A 17487-nucleotide genomic window follows, 5' to 3' on the forward strand; every position below is an offset into this window, starting at 1 on the left:
TGTCTGTTCATATCCTTTGCCCAATTTTTGATGGGGTTGTGTTTTTCTCATAAATTTGTTTAAGGTCTTTGTAGTTTCTGGATATTAGCCCTTTGTCAGATAGATAGATTGCAAAAATTTTCTCCCATTCTGTAGGTTGCCTGTTCACTCTCAAGATAGTTTTTTTGTTGTTGTTGTTGTTTAGTTTTTTTTTTGTTGTTATTGTTTTGGTTTGTTTGTTTTTTGCTGTGCAGAAGCTCTTTAGTTTAATTAGATCCCATTTGTCAATTTTGGCTTTTGTTGCAATTGCCTTCAGTGTTTTAGTGATGAAGTCTTTGCCCATGCCTATGTCCTGAAGGGTATTGCCTAGGTTTTCTTCTGGGGTTTTTACAGTTTTAGGTCTTACCTTTAAGTCTTTAATCCATCTTCAGTTGAGGTGTAAGGAAGGAGTCCAGTTTCAGTTTTCTGCATATGGCTAGCCAGTTTTCCCAGCACCATTTATTAAATATGGAATCCTTTCCCCGTTGCTTGTTTTTGTCAGGTATGTCAAAGATCAGATGGTTGTAGATGTGTGGAGTTATTTCTGAGGCCTCTGTTCTGTTCCATTGGTCTATATATCTGTTTTGGTACCAGTACCATGCTATTTTGGCTACTGTAGCCTTGTAGTGTAGTTTAAAGTCAGGTCACGTGATGCCTCCAGCTTTGTTCTTTTTGCGTAGGATTGTCTTGGCTGTACAGGCTTTTTTTTTGGTTCCATATGAAATTTAGAGTAGTTTTTTCTAATTCTGTGAAGAAAGTCAGTGGTAGCTTGATGGGGATAGCATTGAATCTCTATATTACTTTGGGCAGTATGGCCATTCTCATGATATTGATTCTTCCTATCCATGAGCATGAAATATTTTTCCATTTGTTTGTGTCCTCTCTTTTTTCCTTTGTAGTTTGTAGTTCTCCTTGAGGAGGTTTTTCACGTCTTTTGTAAGTTGTATTCCTAGGTATTTTATTCTCTTTGTACCAATTGTGAATGGAAGTTCATGATTTGGCTCTCTGTTTGTCTATTATTCGTGTATAGGAATGCTTGTGATTTTTGCACATTGATTTTGTATCCTCAGACCTTGTTGAAGTTGCTTATCAGCTTAAGGAGATTTTGGGCTGAGACAAGGGGCTTATCTAAATATACAATCATGTCATCTGCAAACAGAGACAAATTGACTTCCTCTCTTCCTATTTGAATACGCTTTATTTCTTTCTCTTGTCTGATTGCCCTGGCCAGAACTTCCAATATTATGTTGGATAGGAGTGGTGAGAGAGGGCATCCTTGTCTTGTGCCGGTTTTCAAAGGGAATGCTTCCAGCTTTTGCCCATTCAGTATGATATTGGCTGTGGGTTTGTCATAAATAGCTGTTATTATTTTGAGATACATTCCATCAATACCTAGTTTATTGAGAGTTTTTAGCATGAATGGGTGTTGAATTTTATCGAAGGCCTTACTGCATCTATTGAGATAATCATGTGGTTTTCATCATTTATTCTATTTATGTGATGGATTATGTTTATTGATTTCTATATGTTGAAGCAGCCTTGCATCTCAGGGATGAAGGTGACTTGATCATGGTGGATAAGGTTTTTGATGTGCTGCTGGATTCAGTTTGCCAGTAGTTTATTGAGGATATTCACGTTGATGTTGATCAGGGATATTGGCCTGAAATTTTCTTTTTTTGTTGTGTCTCTGCCAGGTTTTGGTATTAGAATGATGCTGGCCTCATAAAATGAGTTAGGGAGAAGTTCCTCTTTTTCTATTGTTTGGAATAGTTTCAGAAGGAATGGTACCAGCTCCTCTTTGTACCTCTGGTAGAATTCGGCTGTGAATCTGTCTGGTCCTGGACCTTTTTTGTTGGTAGGCTATTAATTATTGCCTCAATTTCAGAACTTGCTATTGGTCTACTCAGTGATTCGACTTCTTCCTGGATTAGTCTTAGGAGGGTGTATGTGTCCAGGAAAATCCATTTCTTCTAGATTTTCTAGTTTATTTGCATAGAAGTGTTTATAGTATTCTCTGATGGTAGTTTGTATTTCTGTGGGATCAGTGATTATATCCCCTTTATCATTATTTATTGTGTCTATTTGATTCTTCTCTCTTCTTTATTAGTCTAGCTTGTGGGCTATGTATTCTGTTAAACTTTTCAAAAAACCAGCCCTGGATTCATTGATTTGTTTGAAGGATTTTTTCCTGTCTCTATCTCCTTTAGTTCTGCTCTGATCTTAGTTATTTCTTGTCTTCTGCTAGCTTTTGAACTTGTTTGCTATTGCTTCTCTAGTTCTTTTAATTGTGATGTTAGGGTGTCGATTTTACATCTTTCCCACTTTCTCCTGTGGGCATTTAGTGCTATAAATTTCCCTCTAAACATTACTTTAGTTATGTCCCAGAGATTCTAGTACATTGTGTCTTTGTTCTCATTGGTTTCAAGGAATTTATTTATTTCTGCCTTCATTTCATTATTTACCCAGTAGTCATTCAAGAGCAGGTTGTTCAGTTTCCATGTAGTTCTACAGTTTTTTTTTTTTTTTTTTTTGAGACAGAGTCTTGCTCTGTTGCCCAGGATGGAGTGCAGTGGCGCAATCTCAGCTCACTGCAAGCTCCGCCTCCTGGGTTCACGCCATTCTCCTGCCTCAGCCTCCTGAGTAGCTAGGACTACAGGCTCCCGCCACTCCGCCCAGCTAATTTTTTTGTATTTTTAGTAGAGATGACATTTCACTGCATTAGCCAGGATGGTCTTGATCTCCTGACCTCATGATCCACCCGCCTCAGCCTCCCAAAGTGCTGGGATTACAGGCATGAGCCACCTCGCCCAGCCATAGTTGTGCAGTTTTGAGTAAGTTTTTTTATTGAGACAGAGTCTCGCTCTGTCACCCAGGCTTGAATGCAGTGGCGCGATCTTGGCTCACTGCAAGTTCAGCCTCCCGGGTTCATGCCATTCTCCTGCCTCAGTCTCCCGAGTAGCTGGGACTACAGGTGCACGCCACCACGCCCAGCTAATTTTTTGTATTTTTAGTAGAGACGGGGTTTCACTGTGTTAGCAGGATGGTCTTGATCTCCTGACTTCATGATCCACCCGCCTAGGCCTTCTGAAGTGGTGGGATTACAGGCATGAGCCACCGCGCCCGGCCTTGAGTGAGTTTCTTAATCCTGAGTTCTAATTTGATTGCACTGTGGTCTGACAGACTGTTGGTTATGATTTCCGTTCTTCTGCATGTGATGAGGAGTGTTTTACTTCCAATTATGTGATTAATTTTAGAATAAGTGCTATGTGGTGCTGAGAAGAATGTATATTCTATTGCTTTGGGGTGGAGAGTTCTGTAGGTGTCTATTAGGTTCACTTGGTCCAGAGCTGAGTTCAAGTCCTGAATATCCTTGTTAATTTTCTATCTCGATGATCTGTCTAATATTGACAGTGGGGTGTTAAATTTTCCCACTATTATTGTGTGGGAGTCTTAAGTCTCCTTGTAGGTCTCTAAGTTCTTGCTTTATGAATCTGCGTGCTCCTGTATTAGGTGCATTTAGATTTTAGATAGTTAGCTCTTCTTGTTGCATTGATCCCTTTACCATTATGTAATGCTCTTCTTTGTCTTTTTTGATGTTTGTTGGTTTAAAGTCTGTTTTATCAGAGACTGGGATTGCAACCGCTGCTTTTTTTTGCTTTCCATTTGCTTTATAGATCTTCCTCCATCTCTTTATTTTGAGCCTATGTGTATCTTTCATGTGAGATGGGTCTCCTGAGTACAGCACACTGATGGGTCTTGACTCTTTATCCAATTTGCTAGTCTGTGTCTTTTAACTGGGGCATTTAGCCCGTTTACATTTCAGGTTAATATTGTTATGTGTGAATTTGATCCTGTCATTGTGATGTTAGCTGGCTATTTTGCCCATTAATTGATGCAGTTTCTTCATAGTGTTGATGGTTTTTACAATTTGGTATGTTTTTGCAGTCACTGGTACCAGTTTTTCCTTTCTATATTTAGTGCTTCCTTGAGGAGCTCTTAAAAGGCAGGCCTGGTGGTGACAGAATCCCTCAGCACTTGCTTGTCTGTAAAGGAATTTATTTCTCCTTCACTTATGAAGCTTAGTTTGGCTGGATATGAAATTCTGGGTGAAAAATTCCTTTCTGTAAGAATTTCGAATATTGGTCCCCACTCTCTTCTGACTTACAGGGTTTCTGCAGAGAGATCCGCTGTTAGTCTGATGGGCTTCCCTTTGTTGGTAACACAACGTTTCTCTCTGGCTGCCCTTAACATTTTTTCCTTCATTTCAACCTTCATGAATCTGATGATTATGTGTCTTGGGGTTGCTCTTCTTGAGGAGTATCTTTGTGGTGTTCTCTGTATTTCCTGAATTAGAATGTTGGCCGTCTTGCTAGTTTGGGGAAGTTCTTCTGGATAATATCCTGAAGAGTGTTTTCCAACTTGGTTCCATTCTCCCTGTCACTTTCAGGTACACCAATAAAACGTATGTTTTGTCCTTTCACATAGTCCCATATTTCTTGGAGGCTTTGTTTGTTCTTTTTCATTCTTTTTTCTCTAATCTTGTCTTCATGCTTTATTTCATTAAGTTAGTTTTCAGTCTCTTATATCCTTTCTTCCGCTTGATTGATTTGGCTATTGATACTTGTGTTTGCTTCACGAAGTTCTCGTACTGTGTTTTTCAGCTTCATCAAGTCATTTATGTTCTTCTCTAAACTGGTTTTTCTAGTTAGCAATTCCTCTTTCCTTTTTTCAGTGTTCTCAGCTTCCTTGCATTGGGTTAGAATATGCACCTTTAGGTCAGAGGAGTGTGTTATTACCCACCTTCTGAAGCCTACTTCTGTGTATTCATCAAACTCATTCTCCATCCAGTTTTGTTCCCTTGCTGGTGAGGAGTTGTGATCCTTTGGAGGAGAAGAGACATTCTGCCTTTTTGCGCAGGTTTTTCCTCATCTTCATGGATTTATCTACCTTTGGTCTTTGATGCTGGTGACCTTTGGATGGGGTTTTGGTGTGGATGTCCTTTTTGTTGATGTTGATGCTATTCCTTTCTGTTTGTTAGTTTTCCTTCTAACAGTCAGGCCTCTCTGCTGCAGGTCTGCTGGAGTTTGCTGCAGGTCCACTCCAGACCCTGTTTGCCTGGGTATCACTAGCAGAGGCTGTAGAACAGCAAAGATACCCCAAAGATTGCTGCCTATTTTTTTCCTCTGGAAGCTTTGTTCCCAGAGGAGCACCCACCAGATGCCAGCTGGAGCTCTCCTGTATGACGTGTCTGTCGACCCCTGCTGGGAGGTGTCTCCCAATCAGGAGGCACAGGGGTCAAGGACCCACTTGAGGAGGCAATTTGTCTCTAGCAGAGCTCTAGCGCTGTGCTGGGAGATTCACTGCTCTCTTCAGAGCCGGCAGGCAGGAACGTTAAAGTCTGCTGAAGTGTGCCCACAGCCTCCCCTTACCTCAGCTGCTCTGTCCCAGGGAGGTGGGAGTTTTATATATACACCCCTGACTGGGGCTGCTGCCTTTCTTTCAGAGATGCCCTGCATAGAGAGGAGGAATCTAGAGAGGCAGTCTGGCTACAGTGGCTTCGCCAAACTGTGGTCGGCTCCACCCAGTTTGAATTTCCCAGCAGCTTTGTTTACACTGTGAGGGCCTATGCAAGCCTCAGTAATGGTGGACTCCCCTCCCCCCACCAAGCTCAAGCTTCCCAGGTTGACTTTAGACTGCTGTGCTGGCAGTAAGAATTTCAAGCCAGTGGATCTTACTTGCTGGGCTCTGTGGGGCTGGGATCTGCTGAGCTAGGCTAGACTACTTGGCTCCCTGGCTTCAGCCCCTTTTCCAGGGGGGTGAAAAGTTTTGTCTTGCTGGCATTCCAGGCACCACTGGGGTATGAAAAAAACTCCTGCAGCTATCTCGGTGTCTGCCCAAATGGCCACCCAGTTTTGAAACCCAGGGCCCTGGTGATGTAGGCACCCATGGGAATCTCCTGGTTTGCGGGTTGTGAATACCATGGGAAAAGCGCAGTATGTGGGCTAGAATACACCATCCCTCGTGGCACAGTCCCTCACGACTTCCCTTGGCTAGGGGAGGGACTTCCCCCACCCCTTGTGCTTCCTGGGTGAGGCATAGCCTCATCCAAGGAGGTGCTTTGTATCAGGCTTAGTTACTGACCAGCTGTGACCTGAACCTAAGTTTACTCATCTGATAAAAGAGATACCTACTTTTTCTACCAGGTATCCACTTATTTGCTGTTCAGAATAAATGAACTTAATGAGATAAAGTGTCTCTTACAGGACTGGCATATGTTAGGAGCTCACCAAACGATAATGACTGGTTGTTATCATTGAAAATTATATTATTTGTGATTTAGGTTGGAACTCAGTTTATCCGTGGTGTGTCTGGAGGAGAAAGAAAAAGGACTAGTATAGGAATGGAGCTTATCACTGATCCTTCCATCTTGTTCTTGGATGAGCCTACTACTGGCTTAGACTCAAGCACAGCAAATGCTGTCCTTTTGCTCCTGAAAAGGTAAATGCTATGGGAACATTATTCTTTAGTTAATATCTTATCACTACTATGTCCCAGATATTCTTGGGGCAGGGGGTTCAGAAATGATCAAAATAATTTCTTCCTCTTCTGTTGGAGGGAAAGTCAGTTAACAAATGAAAAGCATTATCAAGAAAAACAAAGCAGGTAAGAATGTAGGGAAGGATGGCTGTGATGAGGGTGTAGGGGGGTTGGGCCTGTTTTGCTGCTGTCTCTTTAGCTTCTTTACTCAATACCAACAGACACACACATACACATTTTTTCTCTCCCTCTCTGCTCTATAACACTGAACATTTTGTAGTTTTCTAAGTAAACCTTTTTATTTCACACCTTTTTCATCTTATTCTTCCACCTTCAGTACTTTTTCTTTTTCTTCTTAGCTTCCTCCTGTTGGGCCTTTTTACTCTACTTATATCATCTTCAGACTGGGTTGTGAGTCTCCCATTTTGCTTATGAGGAATCCTTAGCTTCTTCTATTTCATATTGTACTGAAATTGTTGACCTACTGGCCTGATCCTCTTTGAGGCAGAATGTCTTTGTATACACTGCTAGCATACAGTAGGTTCTTAGAAAATGTTAAAATTGAAGTGACTCTTCACATAAAATATTGTGAATAGTAACAGTTTTGAACAGTGATTTTGGCCCTTCTTCTACCTGTGTATTGTTATTGTAATTATTACAAATATTATTACAATTCAAGGTGAGATTTGGGTGGGGACACATTTCATTCTGCCCTTGGCCCCTCCCTCCCAAATCTCATGTCCTCACATTTTAAAATCAATCATGTCTTCCCAACAGTCTCCCAAAGTCTTAACTCATTTCATCATTAACTCAAAAGTTCACATTCTAAAGTCTCATCTGAGACAGGGCAAGTTCCATCCACCTATGAGCCTGTAAAATCAAAAGCAAGTTAGTAACTTCCTAGATACAATAGAAGTACAGGCATTGGGTAAATACACCTGTTCCAAATGGGAGAAATTGGCCAAAATGAAGGGGCTACAGGTCCCACGCAAGTCCGAAATCCAAAGGGACAGTCAAATCTTAAAGCTCTGAAATTATCTTCTTTGACTCCATATCTCACGTCCAAGTCAAACTGATGCAAGAGGTGGGCTCCCAGGGCCTTGGGAGGCTCTGGCCTTGTGGATTTGCAGGGTACAGCCCCTCTTGTGGCTGCTTTCACAGGCTGGTATTGAGTGTCTGTGGCTTTTCCAGATGCACAGTTCAAGCTGTTGGTGGATCTACCATTCTGGGGTCTTAAGGATGATGGCCCTCTTCTCACTACTCCACTAAGTAGTGCCCCAGTGGGGGTCCTGTGTAGGGGCTCCCACCCCACATTTCCCATCTGCACTGCCCTAGCAGAGGTTCTCCATGAGGGCTCCACCTCTGAAGTTGACTTTTGCCTGGACATCCATGTATTTCCATACATCCTCTGAAATCTAGGCGAAGGGCAGGCCTAACACCACATGGAAGCCGCCAAGGCTTGGGGCTTGCATCCTGTGAAACAACAGCCTGAACTCTCTGTTTGTCCCATTTAACCATGGCTGGAACATAGGGTACCAAGTCTCGAGACTGCACGAAGCAGCAAGGCTCTGGGCCTGGCCTGGGAAACCATTTTTTCCTCCTAGGCCTCTGGGCCTGTGATGGGAGGAGCTGCTGTAAAGACCTCTGACATTCCCTGGAGACATTTTCCCCATTGTCTTGGTGATTAACATTTGGCTCCCTATTACTTATGCAAATTTCTGTAGCAGGCTTGAATTTCTCCTCAGAAAATGGGTTTTTCTTTTTTATCACATCATCAGCCTGCAAATTTTCTGAGCTTGTATGCTCTGCTTCCCTTTTAAACATAAGTTCCAATTTCAAACCATATCTTTGTGAATGAATAAAACTGAATGCTTTTAACAGCACCTGAGTCACCTCTTGAATGCTTTGTTTCTTAGAAATTTCTTCCAACAGATGCTCTAAATCTTCTCTCTCAAGTTCATACTTCCACAAATCTCTAGGGCAGGAGCAAAATGCCACCAGTCTCTTTGCTAAAACATAGCAAGAGTCACTTTTATTCCAGTTCCCAACAAGTTCCTCATCTCCATCTTAGACCACCTCAACCTGGACTTCATTGTCCATATCACTATCAGCATTTTGGACAAATCCATTCAGGAAGTCTCTAGGAGGTTCCAAACTTTCCCACATCTTCCTGTCTTCTTAGCCCTCCAAACTGTTCCAACCTCTGCCTGTTACCCAGTTCCAAAGTGGCTTCCAGATTTTTGGGTATCTTACAGCAGCATCCTGCTCTACCAGTACCAATTTATTGTATTAGTTTGTTCTCACACTGCTAATAAAGACATACCTGACACTGGGTAATTTATAAGGAAAGAAGTTTCATGGACTTACAGTTGCACATGGCTGGGGAGATCTCACAATTTTCACGGAAGGCAAGGAAGAAGAAAAGGCATGTTGTACATGGCAGCAGGCAAGAGAGCTTGTACAGGGGAACTCCCATTTATAAAAGCATCAGATCTTGTGTGACTTTTTCAGTACCACGAGAACAGTATGGGGGAACTGACCCCGTGATTCAGTTATCTCCACCTCCCCCCACCCTTGATATGTGGGGATTGTTACAATTGAAGGTGAGATTGGGGTGGGCACACAGCCAAACCTTATCAACCTGTAAGTCATAACTCCTGTGAAAAGGTACTTTAGCACTATTTTGGTCATGGACTTAGACCAGAGATTAAATCCCAGCCTTGCCTCTTACTAACTGTGATCCCTTGGCCAGTTGCTTGATCCTTTAAAGCATATTTATAAAATGAGGGTAATAATAATAATATTGGAACTGCCTCATAACAATATTGTGAAAATTGAAATGAAGTTATCTCTAAAGTATTTAGCAAAGACACAGTAAGTACTCAGTTATGTTAATTGCATTATTAGGGTAGAAGAGTAAAAACCAATTTCTAAAGAGCCAGACGACCTAAATGATAAGTCAGAATGAGATATATGACCATTGGTTTAATATGTAGTCCACAGTTTGTTCTCAAACTGGTAAATACTTGCAGATTACCTGGGTTGCTTCTTAAAATATGGATTCCCTAGACCTACTCCCAGAGATTCTAATTCAATGTCTGGGAAGACTGTCCTAGAATCTGCATTTTTAATAACTATTCTAGTTGATTCTAGATTGTCAATACAACACACTGAAAATTCCTATTCTATTTTAATAAAATCATTGAATTTAGGTTTCCTAACTATAGCTAAATAATATGAGATGAAAAGTTAATAAGACAAAGTCAAGTTGAACTAGAAGCAAACAATCTAAAGGCAAGAATAGAGTATTTTACTGAGAAATACAAGTTTCAGATATTTAATGACTCATTATTGTCTCACTTTTAACTTAGGATGTCTAAGCAGGGACGAACAATCATCTTCTCCATTCATCAGCCTCGATATTCCATCTTCAAGTTGTTTGATAGCCTCACCTTATTGGCCTCAGGAAGACTTATGTTCCATGGGCCTGCTCAGGAGGCCTTGGGATACTTTGAATCAGCTGGTATGGTTGACTTTTTTATGCTGTAAAACCCTTCATTAATAGAATCCTGAAGGAGAGCAAAGGGGTTCTGCAGGAGTGCTGTTTGGTCTTTGCGTAGACATACCATGAGAATCTATCACTTCAAAATGTGTTTGTACCGTTTGGTGCTAGTATTTTTCTTCATTTTTGTAGCACCAGCTTGTTATTTAGGTATCTTTCTTGTCTTATTTGAATGTGCATGCATGTGTGTATTTCTACTGGGCCTATATTCTGCTTCCTAGTTATAGTGACCATTTCTTAAAAGCTCAGTAATTAATATGTTGGCCTTATAGCCATTTATTCTGTCACTTGAACATTTTTGGAAAGGCCTAATATAATTATCTTCTTGACCATATAACAGATGAGGCCTTATAATTTTTTCCCCTTGCACATAATGTTGATCTGCCTTGATGAGCACTCATGGAGATGCTACTTAATTTTATTTGTTTTTATTTTTACTTTTGAGATGGAATCTTGCTCTGTCGCCCAGGCTGGAGTGCAGTGACATGATCTTGGCTCACTGCAAGCTCCACCTCTCAGGTTCACGCCATTCTCCTGCCTCAGCCTCCTGAGTAGCTGGTACTGCAGGCGCCCACCACCACGCCTGGCTAATTTTTTTGTATTTTTTTTAGTAGAGACAGAGTTTCACTGTGTTAGCCAGGATGGTCTTGATCTCCTGACCTTGTGATCTGCTGCCTTGGCCTCCCAACGTGCTGGGATTATAGGTGTGAGCCACTGCGCCCAGCGAATTTTATTTAAGGTTTTTTTTTTTTTTCTTTTGAGATAGGATCTCACTCTGTCACCCAGGCTGGAGTGCAGTGGCACAATCTTGACTCATTGCAGCCTCAACCCCCTGGGCTCAAGCCATCCTCCCACCTCACCCAAGCAGCTGGGACTATAGACACATGCCACCATGGCTAGCTAATTTTTGTATTTTTTGTAGAGTTGGGGTCTTGCCATGTTGCCCAGGATGGTCTCAAACTCCTGAGCTAAAGCCATCTGCCGTGGCCTCCCAAAGTGTTGGGATTACAGGTGTGAGCTACTGCGCCCGGCAGGCACTACTTAATTTTCTGGTAACTATAGATTGCAGCTTTAGCCCTTGAGTGGGTATCGGTCAATAGAGTGGTTAGTCCTAAACCTGACTTAGATGGGCCAAAATTTCTAACAATCTTGGACAGCATGGTTCTTTTTATTTCAAATTGAAATGTGTGATTTTTAAATTTTTAGATAGAAACGTGCGATTTTTTTTTAATGGCTTGTGCAGTCTGCCTCATTTTAAAGATATTTGGATATGATGATAAATGATTCCCTATGATCCTAAATATAATTTTAGATATTCATTGGCCATGTTTCTTAATTAGGTTTTAATAAAGGGGATGAACTAAGAGTCAGACTTCAGGCCACGCTGAGTTCAGACGATCTCATCATCCAAAGCTGAATGAATGGTTCAGGTGTGCTGTGCTGGCCATGTTCTATCGAGAATACTGCTCAGGGGATTTGTTCTCCATTTGGAATTATAGCAGCACAGCAGTTGATTTGGATTTCTGAATTAATTAATTAATTAATTTACCTTTGAGACAGGGTCTCACTCTGTCGCCCAGGCTGGAGTGCAGTGGTGCTTTCAGAGCTCACTGCAACCTCTGCCTCCCAGGTTCAAGCGATTCTTGTGCCTCAGCCTCCTTAGTAGCTGGGATTATAGTGATAAGCCAATGCACCTGGCTAATTTTTGTGTTTTTAGTAGAGATGGGGTTTTGCCATGTTGGCTAGGTTGGTCTCGAAGTCCTGGGCTCAAGTGGTTTGCTGGTCTCGGCCTCCCGAAGTGCTAGGATTACAGATGTGAGCCACTGCACCCAGCCCTGGACCTCTGAATTTAGTATGTGGGAAGCAGTCATTGCTAATGTGGGTTCTATCATTCTTGCATTCTGTCGGTGAACTCAGAGAGCAGAACACACCTGGGCTTTTGGTATTTTTTTCTTGGGTCTATATTTAGATTTTTGAGGAAGTACTATTAAGCACCAGAGCGTACTGATAGCTATTTCAGGTCTCATGAATTATGATAGGTAAGGACCAAGCATTAATGCAAAATGCCCTGCAAATCCAAGGTTGGCTTGGAGTGTTTTCTTTTCTTTTCTTTTTTTTTTGGCCCAGAGACAAAGAATTGCTGAAATATTGTGTGATAGGCTGGGCACAGTGGCTCATGCTTGTAATGCCAGCACTTTGGGAGGCCAAGGCGGGTGGATCACTTGAGGCCAGGAGTTCGAGACCAGCCTGGCCAACATGGCAAAACTGTGTCTCTACTGAAAATACAAAAATTAGCTGGATGTGGTCATGCACGCTTCTAATCCCAGCTACTTGGGAGGCTGAGGCAGGAGAATCACTTGAACTCGGGAGGCAGAGGTTTCAGTGAACCAAATTGCCCCACGACATTCCAGCCTGGGTGACAGAGGGAGACCCTGTCTCAAAATATATATATATATATATAATATATAAATTTTTTTATATAAGAATTCTTATAAGAATATATAGACCATATATTATATAAAATACATATATATATATATATAGAGAGAGAGAGTGTGTGATTGAATATATAAAAAGAAAGGATAAAAATATGTGGGAAGAAGAGAGAAAGTTAAGGAGAAGTCATTAGATTCTGTCTTCTCTAGCCTCACCTCCCTCACCCTCTGAAAGTGAGTTCTGTTTATTTTCCAAGACCATCAAGTTTGTGTTTTTGGGCTGCCTTCTTTCATAGGTTATCACTGTGAGGCCTATAATAACCCTGCAGACTTCTTCTTAGACATCATTAATGGAGATTCCACTGCTGTGGCATTAAACAGAGAAGAAGACTTTAAAGGTATATGAATCTGTTACAGTCCCAGATTTTTGCCTAATTGAATTGGCTGAAGTTTAGCAATGTGGTGGCTAATTAAAATGTGGCTTTGTGAATTTCTGTTAATGCAGTCTTCTGATACCAGTCAACACAAATATTTTGTTGTCTGTGAGTGCTGTTGGTGTTTTTGATTTAATTTATAAATGAGAATTTATATGGTGGTGTCAGTTCCAAGAGGAGTTAACATTTTAAAAAATGCTCACTGTTTATATAGTGTTTTTAAAATAAGAAACTTGGCAATGTATGCATTTGCATATAGTAGGAAGCAACAACCAGATTTTTTTTTTTTTTTTTTTTTTGAGACGCCATCTAGCTCTTGTCACCCAGGCTGGAGTGCAATGGCACTATCTCAGCTCACTGAACCCTCCGCCTCCCAGGTTCAAGCCATTCTCCTGCCTCAGCTTCCTGAGCAACTAGAATTACAGGCCTGTGCCACCACGCCCGGCTAATTTTTGTATATTTAGTAAAGACGGAGTTTCACTATGTTGGCCAGGCTGGTTTCAAACTGCTGACCTCAAGTGATCCTCCCGCCTTGGCCTCCCAAAGTGTTGGGAATACAGGTGTGAGCCACCACCCCTGGCCACGACCAGAATTTTATATTAAGAATTAGAACTATATGGTAAGAAGTCTGTTTTAAAAGAATTAAGGTCAAATAGGAAAACGTCAGTTTGTTTGCTATATTCATAAGACTATGGTAATAGACAGGCTATTTCTCTGTACTTTTCTTTTTCTCTTTTTAAATATTTTTTTAATTTATTACTTACTTTATTTATTTTTATAGAGACAGGGTCTTGTTTCATTGCTCAGGCTGGTCTTGAATTCCTGGCCTCGCATGATCCTCCTGCCTCTGCCCTGCAAAATACTGGGATTACAGGAGTGAGCCACTGTGCCTGGCCTGTTATACTTTTCTAATGACAGAGCTAATAATTTTTTATTTCTATTTTTTCTTTTTTGAGATGGAGTCTTGCTCTCTTGCACAGGCTGGAGTGCAGTGGTGTGATCTCAGCTCACTGCAACCTCCACCTCCCTGGTTCAAGAGATTCTCTTGCCTCAGTTTCCTGAGTGGCTGGGATTACAGGCGCGCGCCACCACGCCAGGCTAATTTTTTTTGTATTTTTAGTAGAGACGGGGTTTCACCATGTTGGTCAGGCTGGTCTCGAACTCCTGACCTCGTAATCCACCCGCCTCAGCCTCCCAAAGTGCTGGGATTACAGGCATGAGCCACTGTGCCTGGCCTATTTTTTCTTTCTAAAGCTTTAGAATGAAGGTGTTAGGGAAGCATCCAAGAAAGGGGTCACAGAAAAAATGGGCTAAATTTGTTGTTATCTTGTTCATGTTTCCTTTTTATCCACTGATTGCAAAGCCACGGAGATCATAGAGCCTTCCAAGCGGGATAAGCCACTCATAGAAAAATTAGCGGAGATTTACGTCAACTCCTCCTTCTACAAAGAGACAAAAGCTGAATTACATCAACTTTACGGGAGTGAGAAGAAGAAGAAGATCACAGTCTTCAAGGAGATCAGCTACACCACCTCCTTCTGTCATCAACTCAGATGGGTTTCCAAGCGTTCATTCAAAAACTTGCTGGGTAATCCCCAGGCCTCTATAGCTCAGGTAACCAGCAGATTCTTTTGAAATACTCAAATGGGAACAATGTGGTTCTGTTGTCATCTGCTTCAGGATATGTTTATCTTCTACCCACCCTTCCAGTTATTTGTTATCTTCACTCCACCTGGGATATAGAACCAGTCAGCAGAACAAATAAAGGACAATTAAGTTTTACTTTTGGAAAGCTTCCCTTTTTTTGAGACAGTCTCACTCTGTTGCCCAGGCTAGAGTGTAGTGGCATGGACTCAGCTCACTGCAGCCCTGACCTCCCTGGGCTCAAGTGATCCTCACACCTCAGCCTCTTGAATAGCTGAGACTACAGGCGTGTCCCACCATGTCCAGCTAATTTTTGTGTTTTGTGTAGAGACGGGGTTTCGCTGTGTTGCCCAGGCTGGTCTTGAACTCGTGGGTTCAAGCGATTGTCCTGTCTCAGTCTCCCAAAGTGCTAGGATTACAGGTGTGAGCCACCACATCTGGCCAGCTTCTTTTTTTTAGTGGTTTCTTAGACTACCTAACTCAGAATTTTTGTTGATTTAGACAAGCTGTAATGAATAATCTGAGTAGAAAAATTTTTTTTTTTTTTTGGGAAATTGTGAAAGAAATGTCAGCCAATTTTGGAGTTTTCTGGTAGCTGTTCACTTTTGTTCACTGATTCATTCATCATGTTCTTGTAGGGCCTGTGCTGTGCTTTAGGGATGTGAATTCAGTAGTGAACAAAATGGGCAAAAATAAAACTCTGCTCATGGAGCTAATTTTCTGAGGAAGACAGGTATGATAAATAATAAAGAAATTAAATAGATAGCATGTTAGATGGTAGAAGAAACTATGGGGAAAATTTAAGCAGAGAAGAGGTGGAGAAAGGGGAGGAAGAGAGAGAAGTAGGGAGAAGAAGGTTGATTTGCAGTTGGAATCAGGTGATCAGGGAACCCTTCACCTGCTGTCACTGAATACACCTGAAGGGAGTATGTGCTGTCCACTCCAAGGGAAGAGCCTGTGTGCAAAGTGCTGTTCCTTATCATTTACCTTCTTTAGACAGTTTACAGGTGATACAAACGTAGTAAGCAAATTTGAGTTCACAGAACAAGGCTATTCATTGTTAGATTAACTTTCTGTTAATCAAAATGAGATAATGTTTCTTTATTCCTTGGTTGGCTCTGTGATAGTTGGTGATTATTACTCCTTATGGTTTTTGTTATTCTTTTCTTTAAACATTTTTTTTTTTTAGAGACTGGGTCTCACTCTGTCACTCATGCTGGAGTGCAGTGGTGCAATCATAGCTCACTGCAACCCCAAACTCTTGGCTCAAGCGATCCTCACACTTCAGCTTCCCGAGTAGCTGTGACCACAGGCGTGCACCACAACACCTGGCTGATTTTTTAATTTTTTGTAGAAACAGGGTCTCACTATGTTGTCCTGGTCTGGATCTCCTGGGCTCAAGCGATCCTCCTGCCTTGGCCTCCCAAAGTGCTGGGTTCACAGGTGTGAGCCACCATGCCTGGCCTTTTCTGTTATTCTTAACCCCTCTGTCACCCAAAACATTAGTACTCCCAATTCATTGGTCCATTCTTCAAAGAAGTCAATTTAGCTGGTTATTTTGGGGCTGTTATTTTTATTAACAATATTGAGTTTCTGTTGAGTACTGAAAGATGGCACATTGTTGGCTCTAGTAAAATATTACTGACGTTTAAACTTGTGCATGATAATTTCCATACTTAAGTATATATAAAAATATATGTAAGAGCTTGTATTCCTAGTTGAGCCATACTGCTAATTATGTATATATATGTATATATGTATAGCCACATATATGTATGTATAGCCATACTGCTAATTAAGTATATATATAAATATATCTAAGCGCTTGTATCCCTAGTTGAGCCATACTAATTGCTCCAAATGTTTTTGGTACTTATAATTTGGTGTTTCTGTCAGAACATTGGCACTTTTGTATACTATCAATTAATGGTAAAATTTTATTCTTTGAGCATAGATTTGATGTCATTTGGAAATCAGTCTGGTAGGATCAACCTGGGTTACTTATTGTCAACAGTGAAATGATGTAATGAATTGCTCTTTTAGTGTGATGTATGCATTAGATTTTTCTTACTTGGAAAATAACTTAAATTATCTTGCTTCAAAAAATGGTTTATAAATGTCTTGTCCAAATCACCTATGTGGTAATACTGGAGAGGGCATAATTAGAACATACAGCTGTTTTTCACACACTGAGATTCTGCATGTTTTGATACTGGGCTTCCTTCCAATGCTAACACCTGGCCTAGTGCCTCTAGGTTTAGCTTCCCTGCCTCATCGTGAACTCACTTTCACAAAAGGAATTCCAGCCATGTTCAGAGCAGTGGCAGTCTCTTAGATTAAGAATAGAACCTTGCATCTCCCTGAGCATCTGCTTAGCAGGACAAGTTTTGTTTAGATTTGTGAAAAACTGGAATATTAGCTTAGGGCAGGAGTAGGCAATTTTTTTTTTCTTGTAAAGGATCAGGTAGTAAATATTTTAGGCTTTGCAGACCAAGTGGTCTTTGTCTCAGGTAGTCAGCTCTGCTGTTTTAGTGTGAAAGCAGCCAAGCTAATAACATGAATAAACGAACATGGCAGTATTCCAATAATAAATGAAAGGCCGGCTAGGTGCAGTGGTTCATGCCTATAATCCCAGCACTTTGGGAGACCAAGGCAGAAGGATGCTTGAGGCCAAAAGTGTGAGAACAGCTTGGGCAATAAAGCAAGACTCTATCTTTTTTTTTTTTTTTTGAGACCGCGTCATGCTCTGTCGCCCAGGCTGGAGTGCAGTGGTGCGGTGTCGGCTCACTGTGACCTCCGCCTCCCGGGTTCAAGCAATTCTCCTGCCTCAGCATCCTGAGTAGCTGGGACTACAGGC

General features: G+C 41.4%; 1 protein-coding gene across 3 annotated transcripts in view; it reads left to right on the top strand.

Annotated features, from left to right (window-relative positions):
• ABCG2 (ATP binding cassette subfamily G member 2 (Junior blood group)) overlaps positions 1-17487 on the top strand; it is a 98433-nt gene that overhangs the window by 59200 nt on the left and 21746 nt on the right. For all 3 annotated transcript variants that reach the window (XM_058433019.1, XM_032142731.2, XM_032142806.2), the window contains exons 6-9: positions 6359-6516; positions 9927-10078; positions 12849-12950; positions 14350-14600. In XM_058433019.1, coding sequence (XP_058289002.1) covers positions 6359-6516; positions 9927-10078; positions 12849-12950; positions 14350-14600 — 663 coding nt within the window. The remainder of the gene's footprint in view (positions 1-6358; positions 6517-9926; positions 10079-12848; positions 12951-14349; positions 14601-17487) is intronic.

The sequence above is a fragment of the Hylobates moloch genome, unplaced genomic scaffold (assembly GCF_009828535.3).
Source record: "Hylobates moloch isolate HMO894 unplaced genomic scaffold, HMol_V3 SCAFFOLD_2, whole genome shotgun sequence".
Taxonomy (NCBI): Eukaryota; Metazoa; Chordata; class Mammalia; order Primates; family Hylobatidae; genus Hylobates; species Hylobates moloch.